The sequence below is a fragment of the Carassius auratus genome, chromosome 2 (genome assembly GCF_003368295.1).
Source record: "Carassius auratus strain Wakin chromosome 2, ASM336829v1, whole genome shotgun sequence".
Lineage (NCBI taxonomy): Eukaryota > Metazoa > Chordata > Actinopteri > Cypriniformes > Cyprinidae > Carassius > Carassius auratus.
The window spans coordinates 12,940,121-12,957,131 of NC_039244.1; the positions used below are offsets into that span (position 1 = coordinate 12,940,121).

Consider the following 17,011-nt stretch of genomic DNA (forward strand, 5'->3'; position numbering starts at 1 on the left):
ACTATTGAACTGTAAGGCTCAGTATCTTAGGCCAATTTTTTCACCAGCTGTAACTATAAACATTTTATATTTATTAAAAAATAATAAGTGTTTATGTAAAAACAAATGGAAAGGGGGTGGGGCAAATCATTTATAAACCAACTTGTTTAAAATCATAAAGCAAACAAGTAAAAACGTATGCATGCAGAAGTGTAGTATGTAAAGTTAAATATGCATGTCTGAATTCCAAGCCAAAAATCAGATTCGAAAAAAAAAAAAAATGTAAGTCACAATCTCTTTACTTAAATTCATTTATTTTGTACATTTTTGCAGGTATTGTTCTTTGTAATACTAGCCCTTAGTGCTAAAACTGAAGGTTAATCTAATTGCTTTTTAAAAACATTGTAACATATATCCAAATCTTGTTCATACACAACATTTAATAACAATCAGAGAACAGACAAAATAAGACATTAATAATTACACAACAGAGAATGTTAAGGACAACTGCCCTTCTAGTTTTCGATGTTCTTTCACAAGTGTGTGGCTTATTCTAAGATATAATCATAAGGACAGTGCATAAGTGAACCGTGGGCAGCTTTTTAAAGTCACTGAGGTTCTAATCATGAGATGCCCCCCCCCCCCCCCATTCTGGCAGTTTTAGTCCTTGACAGGCCTCTTATCAGCAGACTACAGCAAAAACTTTTCATACGTTTCACTCTTAACAAAGGAAATGCAAAAACGCATTCTCACCCAAAAACATGCTGCAATATTGCTGTTATTGCTAAAGAGAAAAGTTGAACTTTCTTCATCTTGCCTCACATATTTCATCATGCCAGATCATGTCTGTTGGAGAGTATAGATTATTGAGTGATGCTCGTAAACTCAAAGTACAAATCTAATAAAATGTGTTTAATGTATAAAAACATTCAATGTATTCTTAGTTTTAGGAATTGTTTTCATGACTAAAGAGTTAAAGAAAAGACCTCACTTAAAACTGGTGTGGATAGACACTTTTGAAAACAAACTACTGACCTTTCAATACTTAAAGGGATAGTCCTCCCAGAAATGATAATTCTGTCATTATTTACTCACTCTCGTGCTGTTCCAAACTAGGCCTGTCCCGATAACAACTTTTTTTTGTTTGTGCAAATATTGCCCACAGAAAATAAAATGCCATAAACCATATTATTGTCATTTTAAGACCATTTTATGCCATTGAATATATAATAATTAATAATAATAATAATAATATAACAACATAATAATGCAAGAATTATTAAAAACTGTTACAGACTTCATTAAGACCCTCAAGAATCATATCAACTTGTGGAAAATGGGCATCCGATGACCCCTTTTCTCTGTAAATTCAGGGTACACTGTATTGCTTAAAAACACAATCCCCTAATCATCAGTCAGATGTCCGTAGCAACAAGCACAAATCCCTAAACAAGGCCATATCTGCATATTTTTGCAGACATTTTTTTACATTTGAATTAGCAGCGAGTACATCTCATATGTTCGAGAAGCTACAAAAGACACCGGCGCCAGTGAATGCAAAAAACATGGGCGACATTCATTTTTATGTAAATATAATGGGCCAATATATTGTGTCACCAAAATTACTGAGGTCATGTACATATATTGTGCGATAAGTCGATAAATTGTTATAGCAACAGGTCTATACCAAACCTGTATGACATATGGGAGGAACATAGAAGATATTTAGAATAATAATATCTCAGTGTTTTCTGTCCATTCAGTAGGAGTCAGTGGGGTTGGATGTTGTTTTGGAGCCCATTAAATGGACACTTTTTTTTATTTGTATATATATATATATATATATATATATATATTTTTTTTTTTTTTTTTTTTTTTTGTGTGTGTTCCTCAGTAGTAAAGTCAGGTTTGGAATGACAAGTAAATAATGACAGAAATTTCATTTTTGGGTGCAATGTCCCTTTAAAATATGCGTAAGCCTGCACATTAAATATGCTACCAAAAATATGTAAATAACAGAAAATACATATGTAAATGTATAACAGAACATAATGTAAACTATATAGATCTTCTAGCTGGCAAACAGAAGCAAGCACAAACCTGTTGTTTGTAACGTTTCTGGTGTATTTCTTCTTCCCATCTTTGAGGCCCCTTTTACAGACTATATTGTTGATGACAGGCCTGTAGAAATTACTGCAGATGCCTACAGAACTGAAATGTCCATCAGTCCATTAGTCACTACTGATACTTTCCTTGACCTCAAGAGGCAGTGTGTCGAAAAGATGATCCTCCACGAAGAGAAGGTTTTTCCGAAGAAGGCAACACTGGCCAAGCTGGAATGGCAGGCAATCTAAGCAGTTCCCTTTGAGCTCAAGATGAGACAGCTGAACTAACTGCCCAATCGCCTCTGGGACGGAAGTGATGCTGTTATGACCCACACATAAAAACCTTTAGTTTGGAACATTTAAACAGCTGATTAGGGCAAAACTTCTACCTTGTTCCCTGTGATTGCGAAATGTTGAAGATTGTGAAGGAATCCAACCTCCACTGGTATACTTGAGATGCAATTGTGGCTCAGGTCAATGTGCCTCAGCTTGGGCAGATTAAATAGAGCTGGAGGAAGAGTCTCCAGTTTATTGTGACAGATAATGAGGGACTCCAGACTCTTTACTAGGCCAATTGATGGTGGAATGGCAGTGATCTTGTTATACCACAACTTGAGGCACATCAATCTTCTCAGGTGCTGAAAGCTGATGATCTCCTCAATGGTCTGGATATTATTATTCTTCAAATCCAGTTCTTGCAAGTTAGCCAAGCTAAAGATGGCATGGGGGATCCTCTCCAAATTACAGTTCTGGAGCTCCAAATCAACCAGGCTGGTTATCTTCTTGAGGCTGTTCAATACCAGTAACTTAGTCCCATCATTGTGTATCATAAGTTTGGTAAGATGCGACGAGAGTTCTGCAAGATTATTTGGTATTTTGTTGAGATTGCTTTTGAGGTACAACGTCCTCAAGTGTCTCAGATCTTTCATTGAATCCAAACCTATCATCTTGTTGTGTTCAGAGCTCAAGTTCCCAATCAGGTTCAGTTCCTTAAGGCTCCTCAACATGTAAATCCACGGTGGGATTTCTGCAACATCAGTAAACTTAATGTGAAGGCATCGCAGATGGTCGCGGAGAAAAGTGAAAGCAGTTTGTTCGACTTTAGCGGGGCAGTGATACAGATGTAGTTCCCGTAGGCTGGTCATCTGAGAAACTTTGGCTGAAATCCTGACCTCAGGAATTAGCTCTAACTTGAGGACTTCCAGGTCAGTGAGGTCAAATACAGCATTAGGGAGTCCCGACAGCATAAAGAGGTGAAGTTCTTGTTCATCCTGAGCATTGGAGTTCACATGCTGACGTAGTTTTTCGAATGTCCACTCGTGGTTAAGGCTTATTTCTCGTAGTTTGTTCTCACTAACCTCCGATAGAAATACACCGAATCGTTTGGAGTACAACTGGTCGTACTGGTCGACCATGTGCAGAAGAAACGCAAAGTCATTTTTGACATCAGGAATATCACTAAAGCTACTTTCCTCTCTGACTTTTTCAAAAGAGTACTCCTTAAGGGGTCTCCTGAAGAGCCAGTAGAGCTTATACAAACACAACAGTCCATAGAGACATATCAGAGCCATGAAAGTGAAAACAAGTTTCCTCAACATGAATGCCATGTTGTGTGTGCAACAGAACTGATTATACCCGGTCAAACTTTCGATTTCAACTTGGCATTTATGGCAGAAACTGATCTCTGAGGCAAATGTTGATGTATAGCTCAAGATCAAAATGATTTTTAGTGCTTTTATGGCTGTCTGAGCCACGTAGAGTTTATAGATGAAGTCACTGTCTTCTACATGGACCCGAAATTTGCGCACTTTCTCAAAAGAGCCTTGGCTTGTTCTCCATCTTTTTTATCTAAAGTGGTCAGGCTAGGAGCTTCCGCGATAAGCTTTTCGGTTGGAAACTGCACCGTTGGAGTTTCCATCAAAGGTGTAGACTGACTGCTGTCCTCCGAGGATACGTGTTTCTGGAAAACCACACCACCTGTGAACCTCTGCTTTTCCTCAGAATCTTCACAAGCGGTTTCAGACAAGGCTTTGGTTGTCCATGGTGATTCAAAGCACCGCCCCAAAATGGAAACAAAGTGTTCAATCTTTGAGCTGGTCTTTGGGTACTTGAACCAAAAATTGCTGCTTACCATCAGCATTATGGTGTGTATGAGGGCAAGGTAAGGGAAGTATTTGTTGTACCATGGTAGGGCCTCATGGTAGCACATTTGGTTGACAAAAACATACTGCTGAAAGTCCAGATTTGTTTTTCGTCCTGTTTGAGACCCCACATTGTCTACATTTTCATGGCCAATGCTGCAGTTTGTGCTTTCATCAAGAATGGGAAGACATGCCACTTGGTCTTTGGACAACTGCATAGTCCCCGAAAAGATGGCTAACATCAACATTATCACCCCAATATAATCCATGAACACGTCCCACCATGGTTTCAGAATACGGTAGTTCGGCTGGACGTCATTAAGGGAGGCAACTTCAGTTAGACTAAACATCCCTGTAATAAAGAGGAGTGCAGTCAGTGCATATGAAACCAGTGCAAGTTTGAACAGAACTAATTTGAGTCTATTACATGTATCAACATTTAGAGAGGTTATTGGTGTACACATTTGAAAGTCTTAGGTGTTTATTCCAAAATAAAATAAACTAATACTATATTTGATTGAGTAGATTTACATTTTGTCTGATTCTTTCACCGAAAGTGACTTACTTGTGTACACAAGTGAGCGAGTTAAACCACACAGAGTGGATGTACTGACTGTGCATGATTAGACAAATGCCTGCTAGCCACATGTGGCTTCAAGTTACACAATGAAAGGTCTGAAACATCCCAAGAGCGTGTCGTGTTTGAAATGGCACTTAACTGTGATGACTAACATGTTCATGTGGCAAGAGAAACACAAGTCCATTCACTTCAGATACAGTATGATTCCTGATTCTATGTTAAAAGATTTTTGGCTGCCAATGTTGTATTAATAGCCCAATTCTGTTGTTAAACTCCCAGTGGCATGCACACAGTTCGAGCACTGCTTTATTTGATGCCTGCTATTTTCTCAAAGTGGTGCGTGAGAAATAGTCTGGAAACACATGGCAGCTGTTAATCATTAAAGTTGTCTTTGTTAACCATTTCTGGCAATTAAGAAATATAGAAGCTAAGAAGCCCATATATCGAACTTTGAGGTGATTGCATAACTGCGTCATTCCACAAAAAAATGTGTTTGATGTGTTTTTACTTTGACTTTTATATAGATAACTTTCCAGGACAAGTCTAAGCGTCCTCCATCACATCAGTTCACATTTTGTAATTTTTGTCAGTAGAGGGCGATCGTAATAATACAGAAAACTGTTTTAATGTATCGTATGTATTTAAATTCTCTTAAGAAATAAGAGAATCCCTTGTAGCGTCAAAACAACAAAGGCCAAATGGATCAAATAAAGTTGTAAGGAAATTATTATCAGTAAACTTTTAAAAATCATTTCAGAATGGAAATGCAGACACATTTAGTCGGTGACCCTGTATTTTTAAATAAAAAACGTATCTAGGTTGTTCTGAAATGGATATTAGTAGGCTAATGAAACATTGTCTTAAAATAGAAATATCTGAAACGCTAAACGGCTGAACTCACATAACCTGCAACCCCAGGGAATAATGTATTTCTATGTAGTAATAAGAACTAAGTCTCAAAGACCCAGATGCAAACAGTAAACACATTCACTTACTGTCTCTATGTCGTTTTTCACTGGAATGGAAGAGTGCGCGCTCTCGTTATCTTGATTGTCATATTGCTTAGACGCTAGATTTGTCAAAAGTTGTCGTTGAGCAGGAAACGGACTACAAAAGTCGAATACCAAACCCCCACAGAACAATCTTCTTTCAGCAGAGTAATGTAGTGTCCGTCAACCACTGCACACGCTGTCCAGAGAAGTCTGAGTGCGGCGAGTGGTTTGAAATATGCAATTGTTCGCCCGAGCTGCTCCCACTCGTAGTTCAGCAGTCAAGATGACGGAGTCGTTCTGTTCCGTTCGTCAGCTGCCGAGCTCATTGGACGCTGACCGCGTAGCGTTTATGAAGGCACTGGATAAAGGTGAATTACCACCAAAAAGTCTTTTAGAGCTGCATACGCGCCCTGTACACAAAGCAGTGTTTTAGATTAAGTTATTATTATTATTATTATTATTATTAAAGGTGGAGTCCATGAGGTATTACAGTTCTGACAGTAACTATTCAGACTAGCCCTTTGCACTATCTTCCACTTTCTTTTCTTCTTCCTTTTATTATGAGGAAACTAGGACCCAGATGCTTAAATGGTGCAGCAATGTTTGGCTGGCACAGTGCGCAGGAAATATTTTGGTAACTAAAACCAACCCACCCCAAAGTTTTTTTTTTTTTTTTTTCACAAGTTTCAGCTAGTTTGTAAGAGGAACATAGGCTACTGTAGATCTTCCTTTGCTATCTGACTGAATCATAAACACGTGCATTTTTCTTCTTGTTCTGTCATTTTTCCCCATCAGCGTTTCAAATGCTTTAATAATAATAGTAATAATAATAATAATAATAATAAACCACGATAGCCTATAATTTATTGGCATACATACTTATTTATCTAAATTACAGAAGCCCAAATGATCTACATATTTCAACAGTTTATGCAAATTAGTTTTACACATGCAGCGGCCATAAAAACAGAAAAGATGTCATGACCTGTTTATCAGTACATTTGCTTCTTTATTGCTCTTGAGTTTCATTAGAAGGGAATGGATGATCACTTTAGAGAGATATGAGTGTTCTCGCCATAGCATGATTATAAAAAGGCCCAACCCTTGGTTTTTGAGGGCATTACAAGTGGAATTAATCCAGTAATAACTTTGAATGAGACATCTGCGTTACTAAGCACAAATGTTAAAAAAAATTAGGGATGGTATATGATTTTAAACAGAGCATGATTGTTGGAACTCTGAAAGCCCTGTCCGTAAACAGTGGAATTAAAAAGAACAAATAGTGTCAAATAGTTTTAAAACGAGACTGCAAATCACGTGCATTTTCCATTGCAGTCAAATTAAAGCCACGTGTAATACTTGACATGCAGTATGTGTTTCATACCAGCCATTTATTCAGTAGCCTACTGTTTATAATCAAATTTGAGCTAAAACAAACCACACATTTAGATGCACATTGTGCTAGGACTGGCTCTAACGTCGAAGTTGGGGTTCTTTTAATATAAACAATTTTATTATAAAGAACATAGCAAATCAGATGTGAAAACAGTTATGATAACTCCTGGAATTTCAGAAAAAGAGACTATATCGTTTGAAAAATAGGACAAATTGAACATTTAAAATGTGGCGACCAAAAAACGGCATGTATTTAAACCCAAGAAACATCTTTGCATGTTTTGAACATGAATGAGTTTGTCGAATCATAAATAAGTAAATTTGGTCCGTGTGGCTTTCCGTCTCCGCCCTGTACACGTGACCTAGAAAACCTATTAATATGGGTAGCGGGCGTCCATTGTGTTCAACAGAGTAGTGATGGGAAGTTCGGATCATTTTACCGACTCGGACTTTTGAGTCTCGTTCAGCAAAATGAACGAATCTTTTTTCGAGTCATTTCGTTCATTTCGTTCATTTTAGCAAAATGTTATTAAAATATTAAGTGCTACCTCCCCAACACATCTAGTACTTACGCAAAGATGATCACACTACAAACAATACAAAAATAAAATGCTATGAGATAAAGAAAAAAATACTCATTCTTTACCTGGGTCTTCAGTCTGTGATTAGCTCATCTCACCTCTTATCTGACAAGAAGTCTTCGGGTTTAAGTCATTCCTTAATCACGTGACAGCCCCATACGCAAAACTAACGCGGTCTTGAGCCGGAAAGAGAATTGATTAGTTCATCTCATGAGTCTATCGGTCGAGTTTGACTCGTTCCTTAATCACGTGACAGCCCCATACGCAAAACTAACGCGGTCTTGAGCCGGAAAGAGAATTGATTAGTTCATCTCATGAGTCTATCGGTCGAGTTTGACTCGTTCCTTAATCACGTGACAGCCCCATACGCAAAACTAACGCGGTCTTGAGCCGGAAAGAGAATTGATTAGTTCATCTCATGAGTCTTTCGGGTCGAGTTTGACTCGTTCCTTAATCACGTGACAGCCCCATACGCGAAACCAATGCGGTCTCGAGCCGGAAAGAGAATTGATTAGTTCATCTCATGAGTCTTTCGGGTCGAGTTTGACTCGTTCCTTAATCACGTGACAGCCCCATGCGCTATTTCTGACATTTGTCACCGTGTTTTTGTTACTGTTTGTTGAGGATCTGTGGTTTGTTATTATTTTATAAATAAATAAAACCCTGTTATAAATAAAATTTTGATTAATTTGTCTTCTTGACTGTCTATCGGTAAATAAACACTAGGCTATATAATAATATAATAATCCAAGCTTACAATAAAAAGTATTTATAGACTAGTTTGTTCATTTTTACTCCAATTTTGAGTTTGCTGGTATAATAATTGCTTTTCCTAGGCAGACTTGACATATTGGTGTAATATATGTATAAGAAGATTGCTCAAAAAAGGACATAATGACATACATTAAAAGCAAATAACATTTTGAATTTGAATTATTAATGTTAAAGACAAATGTTAAAGACATTAAGGTTATGATAACTTCAGCTTTAACAGTTTTAACCCAGCTCAGAGTGAGGAGTTTCAGATCCTGGTGCACTGCCAGTGCAGGGGCCATGTTTTGGGAAGACTTTGACGAGAGGGTAGCAAGCTTGAGGCCTTCTGCTACCTCTTCTAAGACCTCAGATGCTATGATGGCCAACCTTGCAGAGCCACTCTTACCCCGCACATCAGACCCTCTGGCCTGGTGGAGGAGATGTTCACCAGTATACACAAGCCTTTCTGAAGTCACAAAGACAAGACTTTGCATTGTGGCCACATCCGTGCCATCTGAATTTTTTTTTCTAAAACTGGGCAGATTATCTCAGATAGAAGAACTCACAGACTCAGCCCATCCAAGGTCAGGGAGCTTGTTGTTTTTTTTAATAATGTAAACATGCCTTAAAGCAAGTCCTAAAAATATAGCCACAGTTTGTTATTTATTTTAAAGCTTATTTATTTTTATTTATTTAGAAAAAGACTAGCTTGTTGTGCAATATTTTTGTTGTTGTGATTTTAAAAGGTAATTTGTTATTGTTATAAGGCTCCATAGCTTTAGTATCTCTTAATTTTCATTTATTTTTTATTCAAATGGTTTAAAATTATTTTGGGAATAGCTTGTTGTGCAATATTTAGTTTTTCTTTTTTTTTATATTGTACTTTTAAAGTTCATTTGTTAAGGTTATTAGACCCTGTGGCTTTATTATCTTTTCATTTTAATTTCATTTTTAATTATTTACATTTTTATTATTTTAATTTATTTTGGAATAGTTGTCCTCTTTGTTACAAAGCTTTTCTGTAATAAACAATAAACAACTATTCAAAAGTATGTACAGTGTTTTTAATGTTTATAAAGTGTCATATGTTACAAAAGTATGGTTTACACAGACAATCTGATTTAATAACTGCACAACTAAACCAAAACAAACAAACAGACAGAAAAAAAGATCAACATTTTAAGCATAACCAACTCTTTATTTCCACATTCAGTGTTATGGAAAATTACCACCATGACAGAAATTAAAAACAACAATTTGAAACCAGAAATGCATCACGTTACTGTAAGAGTAAATAATACTAATAATAAATAAGTACTACGCAGCCATTTTGTAAGGAAAGTTGTAAATGAACTAATTACTCTAGCCAATGTTGTCACACAGTACAAAAGAACGAAAAACCCGAAGAACCGAAAGATGAACTATTCAATTATCTGCATTCTTTTACTGTCAGTGTCTATGGTTTTAGCGTATGGGTCTGTCACGTGATTAAGGAACGACTCGACCCGAAGACTCATGAGATGAACTAATCAATTCTCTTTCCGGCTCAAATTGCATTGGGTTTAACGTATTGGGCTGTCACGTGATTGAGGAACGAGTCAAAAACCCGATAGACTCGAACTATGAACTAATCAATTCTCTTTCCGGCTCATGCTGCATTGGGTTTAACGTATTGGGCTGTCACGTGATTGAGGAACGAGTCAAAAACCCGATAGACTCGAACTATGAACTAATCAATTCTCTTTCCGGCTCAAGACTGCATTGACTGACAGGTGAATTACTACTACTAGAACAGAACCCATAGAATAATGCGCATGCGCGACTGAACGAATCACTCCCCGAGACGACTCGTTCTTCCCGAGTCACATTAAAGATTCGTTCAAAATGAACGAATCGTTCAAGAACGACACATCACTACAACAGAGAGTCACTGCCGTGGAAAACAGTAACAGTATGGCGTCAACCAGCCGGTTAGTCACATTTATTTTGGCTTTGTGTCTCTATGATTTTGATCTGTAAACGCATGCCATAGATGTCATTTGTGTCTGTACAGTGTGGGCTTCTGTAGGCTTTTAGTCGTAGTTTGTTGTCGTGCGCATAAAGGAGATCTTGGATAATGAATACACTTGTCATTTTATGCTAGCGCATGTTAGCTATCCGTTCGCATCTTATGAAATAAGACAAAAATGAGAGCCTAATGCTGCTAATATTTTTTTTAACCAGTGCAGTCAGATTGGTTGTTTCAACTACGTTGAAGGTTTAGATGCCTGTCAAAACCAAACCATAGAGCACCGTCACCTCCGAGCTAAAGCGCTAACTGCACGCGCATCTCTTACCAGCGGGGCGCTTCACAACTCTCCGGAAGTGATTCCCATTAATTATTTATCTAATAAATATCTTAATTTATCTCGACACATGTCTGCGTTGTTGTGGCTATAACATCAGTGTTTGGTAGCAGTCATCTGCTGGAACAACCGAAGCCTACCTTCAGTCCACTGTTAATAATGAACCGGTTCTGGATTTTGACAGGGAGAGACATGTTTTTTTTTTATTGTGTAGCTGCTGAAATGACCAGGGTAAAGACAGATTATTCAATATTCAGTTTTTTTGTTTATAATTTATTTTATTTTATTTTTTTGGAACGGATTCGTCATAATTGAGAGATGATGCAAACATAAGCTTATGATTGAATCTATCTATCTATCTATCTGTCTATCTGCACAAATGTATAAAATGATGCATAAGCCCTCAGCTGAGTATACGACATATTCAAAATAATGGATAACTTAACAATACAATAGGGGTCAGGAAGGTACATTGAAAGTTGATGTGAAAATGAATAAAAGGAAAAATGATGCAAATAAAACTTTCTGTACGACGCATATAGGATTAATCTGTATCGAATTAAAAAATAAAAATCTAATATACCCCTGCTTTATATAAACATCTGTGCTGGTTGGCTTAACACATTGTAGTGTTTACTGTATCCTAATCCACAGACAAACATCTGTTTTTTAATGTCAGTAGAGTTCAAGAGTTCATGTGGATTTTTCCTGACCTCTGGAATTTTGTGTGTTATAGTGGAGACTATATTCCCAAGGTGCAATGCCCCAATCACCCCGAAGCAATACTGGTGGAGGACTACAGGGCAGGAGACATGATCTGTCCTGAATGTGGCCTGGTAGTAGGTACGAGTTTCCACCTGCTTCTGAATATTAGTGCTTTAAAGGATTAGTTCACTTCCAGAATAAAAATGTACTTACCCCCATGTCAGTCAATGTTAATGTCTTTTTATCTTCAATCGCAAAGAAATGTAGCTTTTTAAGAAAAACATTCCAGGATTTTTCTCCATATAGTGGACCTCAATGGTGGCCAACGGCTGCAGGTCCAAATTACAGTTTCAATGCAGCTTCGAATGTTTTTGCACGATCCCAGCTGAGGAATAAAGGTCTTACCTAGCCAAATGTTGTGTAATTTTATTTAAAAAAATACAAATGTATATACTTTTTAACCACAAATGCTCGTCCTGCACATCGGAAAGGTCACATGTGAAAAGTGAATGTGCAAAGAAAGTCAAATGCCCTTAAAAAAAAGGTAAGACAACGATGTCAGATGATTTTGAAGTTGGAGGAGAAAATGAGATGGAGTTTTTCGACCCAACCTTCCTTTTTGACCCGGAGTACACAGATGAAGATTTAACCACACGTGACCTTTTCAACATTATGTAATGTGTGAATTTGTGGATGCACATCACAGAGCTAGTCCAAGATGTATATTTGTGGTTAAAGTATATAAATCTTTTCTTTTTTTAAAAAAAAACATTTTCGATCGCTTTGCTAGATAAGACCCTTATCCCTCAGCTGAGATGGTGTAGAGCCCTTTGAAGCTGTATTAAAAAGTCGTGTAATGTTTTCCTCAAAAACCTTAATTTCTTTTCAATTGAAGACAGAAATATATAGGGCCCTATGAAATCCGTTGTATTTTTTCTCAACTCATTTTTAATGGTTAAATCTAATTGGTATTAATCAAAAAGCAATTCTAATTAATTAAAATCTTAACACTTATACATTTTCACAACAATGTTTTAACAGTTTAACAAAAATAACATGTTTAGGGTCCTATAGCATTATTCGGACGGGACTAGTTTTCTAAACTACGTTTGAGTTTCGATTATTATCACCTGACGTCTGTGATTTTCATGTACCAATTCGGACGGGACTAGTATCTCCGTGTTTATTACAGAGGTGGGAGGGTCTGATTTGTGCATCTGGGCGTCACAGAGATCACGCGCTCTTTATGCGTGCATTGCATTCATTCAGAATGACTGCCTTAGTATTATTACACAATAAATACTAAATGGCTAGTATAACAAAACCATATTAATGTGTGGTTCCTTTAGTTTAACTTGTTTTCCTTCTTTTTTTCTTTTTTTTTTAATTAAATGTAATTAAAACATTATGTAACTGAGTACATAAATGAACGTGAGTAACCTTACCTGATGCTGATATTACAATAGCCGGTATTAACAGTTTACGCGATCTTGCTCTTGATTTTATTATTTGTATTATTGTTTTATTATTATTTATTTGCCGCTAAGCAAATCTATCAAACATCCGCGCGGTAAGAGCATCTACGGTAATTCGCGTTGGCCAAAACACACAAGGAAACGCGTTGTGAAATAAAATATCACCGGCAATCACAGACATTCGCATTCGGACAGGATTAGTTTTCTCAGAGGATCACTGAGTTTGCTGAAAAACGGTAGGTAATTTGCTCTGGAATTAGCACAGAGGTTGTGTGAGAAAAACACAGACGAGGCAGATTCGGACGGGATTAAAATCACCAAGTACGTCTGTGAAACGCAGATTTCTCTAACGACCCCCTGTAAAACTAGTCCCGTCCGAATAGGGCTTATGAAATATTTTTTTTTCTTCATGTTTTTAGTTACCCAATTTTGTATTTTAGCACGTCTATTTATTTAAATGTATAAAAACAACTCAATTTATTCAAAATTTTCTTAAAATAGCCTTATGAAATGTTTTTTTTTTTTTCTCAAATTCTGTTGTGTATTTACATTTTCTGTTTATCAAATGTAGGCATAAAACATTCATTAAATCTTTCTTTTAATTATTGAAAATCAAGCAAACTTTATTTTTTGGTAAACAAAGGGGATTTACTATTAAAAATAAAACATGGAGGAAATGTTGTGTGTTTATTCCTTAAAAATAATGTTTGTTTCATTTTAGTAGTAGTAGTAGGCTATGTGCATTCTGCTGAACAATAGTAATACATTTCTGGCAAATACTGGTCTTTAAATTAAACCGGACGGGTTACCTGTTGTGCCCAATTTTGACCCCCTTGCCAAATTATTAACCCCCCACCTCATTCAAATCGTTACCTGATTTCCTAACCCCTCCCCCAAACCTACTCCTAAACCTACCAATACTAGGGGGGTAATAATTTGGCAGGGGGTCAGAATGGGGCACAACACCGGGAATATTTTTACAGTTCTGTGTGATATGATGCTAGTTTTACTCGAATCAAACCGTCAAATGCTCATGAAGTGACTCTCAGACCAGTTCTGGAGATGTTCCTCATGTGTTCACATTCTCATTTAGCGAGACGACAGAAGCTGAAATCACCGCGAGCGTCACATGCTCTTCAGTGTGTGTAATAAACGAAGTCGCACTTCCGCGGCTGCGCCGTTCATTAACACAGACACACACAGGAACTATATTTAAATAGACTTTTTCGGCTTAATATTTACAGATATTAGTCCATATCGCGATCTGATGTAAGTGCAATGACCTACTTTTGCTTAATTCAAAATTGGACACATTCCGTGACATTCCGCGTTAAACTGTAAATTCCGTTTTTATGACTGGATTTTGTGATTCCGTCTGCTTTTCTGCATCGCTGAAATCATAGGGCCTTACATATTGCATGACATGGGGGTGAGTAAATTATCAGGAAATGTTTCTTCTGAAAGTGAACATGCTTTAAGTGGACATTTTTAATCAATGGCTCAATAAGACAATAAGCTTGTGGTTGTTTTCTTCCTCAGGTGACCGTGTAATTGATGTAGGGTCAGAGTGGAGAACGTTCACCAATGAGAAAGAAACTAAAGACCCGTCTCGTGTTGGAGACGCTCAGAATCCTCTTCTCAATGGAGGAGACCTCACCACCATGATCAGCAAAGTAGGGAACTCGTCTGCCTATTTAGTACCTTTGCATTTGGAAGGTTTGGAGCATAATTGTATGTTCTCATCATGATTTATTTTTTAAAGATATATTTTCCATCTGATATTTCAGGGAACAGGTGCAGCAAGCTTTGATGAGTTTGGAAATTCCAAGTACCAGAACCGGAGAACCATGAGCAGCTCTGATCGAGCCATGTTGAATGCCTTCAAAGAGATCACCACCATGGCCGACCGGATCAACCTCCCCAGAAACATCATTGTGAGTGTCTCAGCCTGCTGTTATTGAAGTAGATGAAGTGCACCTGGGAAGTCGGGCATTCTGTATATTGTCACACATTCAGGTCGGAAAGATGATGGAGGTAGGCTAAACAAAACCAGAAAATTATATTGTGAACAATAAAGCCAAATAACTACTTCTGAATTGTGAAAATGATTCATTTCAGGCACATGCTTTATACATGATTTTGAACAAAATTATTTAGTTTTCATCAAGAAAACCATGAGTTATTAGCTTTACACTTTTCTATGAGCTTCTTCATACATTTGATGAGTGAACGATCGAAATACAGCATGCAAAAATCATTCATTTCCATTTACTGTAGATGGTTTCTTCCCCTTGATCTTTATATATAGATTACAGAAATTTGATTTTATGTATTATAGATCGTGTTTCACATCGATTACCTCCCGATGTCACACTTGGTCATCCATTTGACTAATATTTCCAACCTCACTTGGCAAACACATTCCTCCATCCTCTCCGTAAACTTCTCTTTCTCTTTAACAGGACCGAACAAACAACTTGTTCAAACAGGTTTATGAACAAAAGAGTCTGAAAGGCAGAAGTAATGATGCGATCGCTTCGGCCTGCCTTTACATAGCTTGCAGACAGGAGGGCGTCCCTAGAACATTTAAAGGTTTGAACTGCATATTCCTTTTTTATGATGTTGTTGATTGATAGACATTATTGTACTGAATTGATTGTGTCTGCTGTCAACATTAGCTGAACTCCTAGTGTGCCACAGTAGGGTTCTGGAATTAAAATGACATTCGATCTCCCTCCACCTCAGAAATCTGTGCCGTGTCTCGGATCTCGAAGAAGGAGATTGGCCGGTGCTTCAAGCTTATCCTGAAGGCTCTTGAGACGAGCGTGGACCTCATCACAACAGGCGACTTCATGTCCCGTTTCTGCTCCAACTTGGGCTTGCCCAAACAGGTGCAGATGGCGGCCACTTACATCGCCAGGAAGGCTGTTGAACTAGACTTGGTTCCAGGGCGCAGTCCGATCTCGGTGGCAGCTGCAGCCATTTACATGGCCTCTCAAGCGTCTGCCGAGAAGAAGACACAGAAAGGTAAGAGAAATCAAATGAAGACTTCATATGCAAAAGTATTTTTATCAGGCTCCTATGTTTATGTGGGACCTATTCATTGCCAATAAAGTGCGATCACTGAACTGGAGTCTGATAAAAATGCTCAAGAAAAATCTAGAGGCTCTAATATGTAATCCAGTCTTGGCATTTATCCCATAATAAAGGTGATCTGTTAGTGTCCTTGATTAATGGAAATTGTTTCTTATGCAGAGATTGGGGACATTGCTGGAGTGGCAGACGTCACCATCCGTCAGTCCTACCGTCTCATCTATCCCCGCGCAGCCGATCTCTTTCCTGCAGACTTCAAGTTTGACACACCGGTGGATAAACTGCCTCAGCTGTGAACACCCATGTGCCCCACTCTCACCGCTCTTTGTACTGTCTGAATTATTGCCCTTTTTTCGCTTTGAAATTGGCATGGTTTGCTCTTCTCTCGTGAAGGCACAAGCCTTTTGAAAAGACGACGGCAGGGATTCGACAAAGTACAGAAGGCACATTCCAAAATTAATCACAGATTGCAGGCTGTACTTTCATTTGTGTGTGTGTATATAAACTGTACATATGTCTAAGTGAGGATTCGGTGGTTGCAACTAGGCATATTTGTTACTGTAACATTTTCTTTTGTAGGAAATGATTTGTTAGCTTGTTTGCATATTTAGTAACTTAATAAATGCTTTTCAGAAAAGCATGGTGAACGTCTTGGAAATCCCCAAAACTGCTTACCTTGAGCTTTGAAAGCGTGTAGCTCACAGATGGTTTTATTTCCCCCTCTTTTTTTTAGGTCACAAGGGGAATGGTATGAGGCGAAAGTTTCTGTTTGTGTGTTTCTGTTCCTGTACTCACAGTTCTCAGTTATTATAAAGATTTCATGAAACACCAGAGCATCCTTTTTGAAGTGACAATAAACCACTTGCA

The 17,011-nt window shown here is 37.7% G+C and overlaps 1 protein-coding gene and 1 pseudogene across 1 annotated transcript; one reads left to right on the forward strand and one right to left on the reverse strand.

Annotated features, from left to right (window-relative positions):
- Nucleotides 1-2,131: 2,131 nt before the first annotated feature.
- On the reverse strand, nucleotides 2,132-6,356 carry LOC113115917 (volume-regulated anion channel subunit LRRC8D-like; annotated as a pseudogene).
- A 4,025-nt stretch (nucleotides 6,357-10,381) lies between these two features.
- On the forward strand, nucleotides 10,382-16,972 carry LOC113116168 (transcription initiation factor IIB-like). Its single transcript, XM_026284126.1, has 7 exons — nucleotides 10,382-10,496; nucleotides 11,608-11,714; nucleotides 14,591-14,724; nucleotides 14,839-14,985; nucleotides 15,514-15,643; nucleotides 15,797-16,078; nucleotides 16,307-16,972. The coding sequence occupies exons 1-7, from the start codon at nucleotides 10,411-10,413 to the stop codon at nucleotides 16,438-16,440; spliced, it is 1,020 nt and encodes a 339-aa protein (XP_026139911.1). The 5' UTR covers nucleotides 10,382-10,410; the 3' UTR covers nucleotides 16,441-16,972.
- Nucleotides 16,973-17,011: the final 39 nt, after the last annotated feature.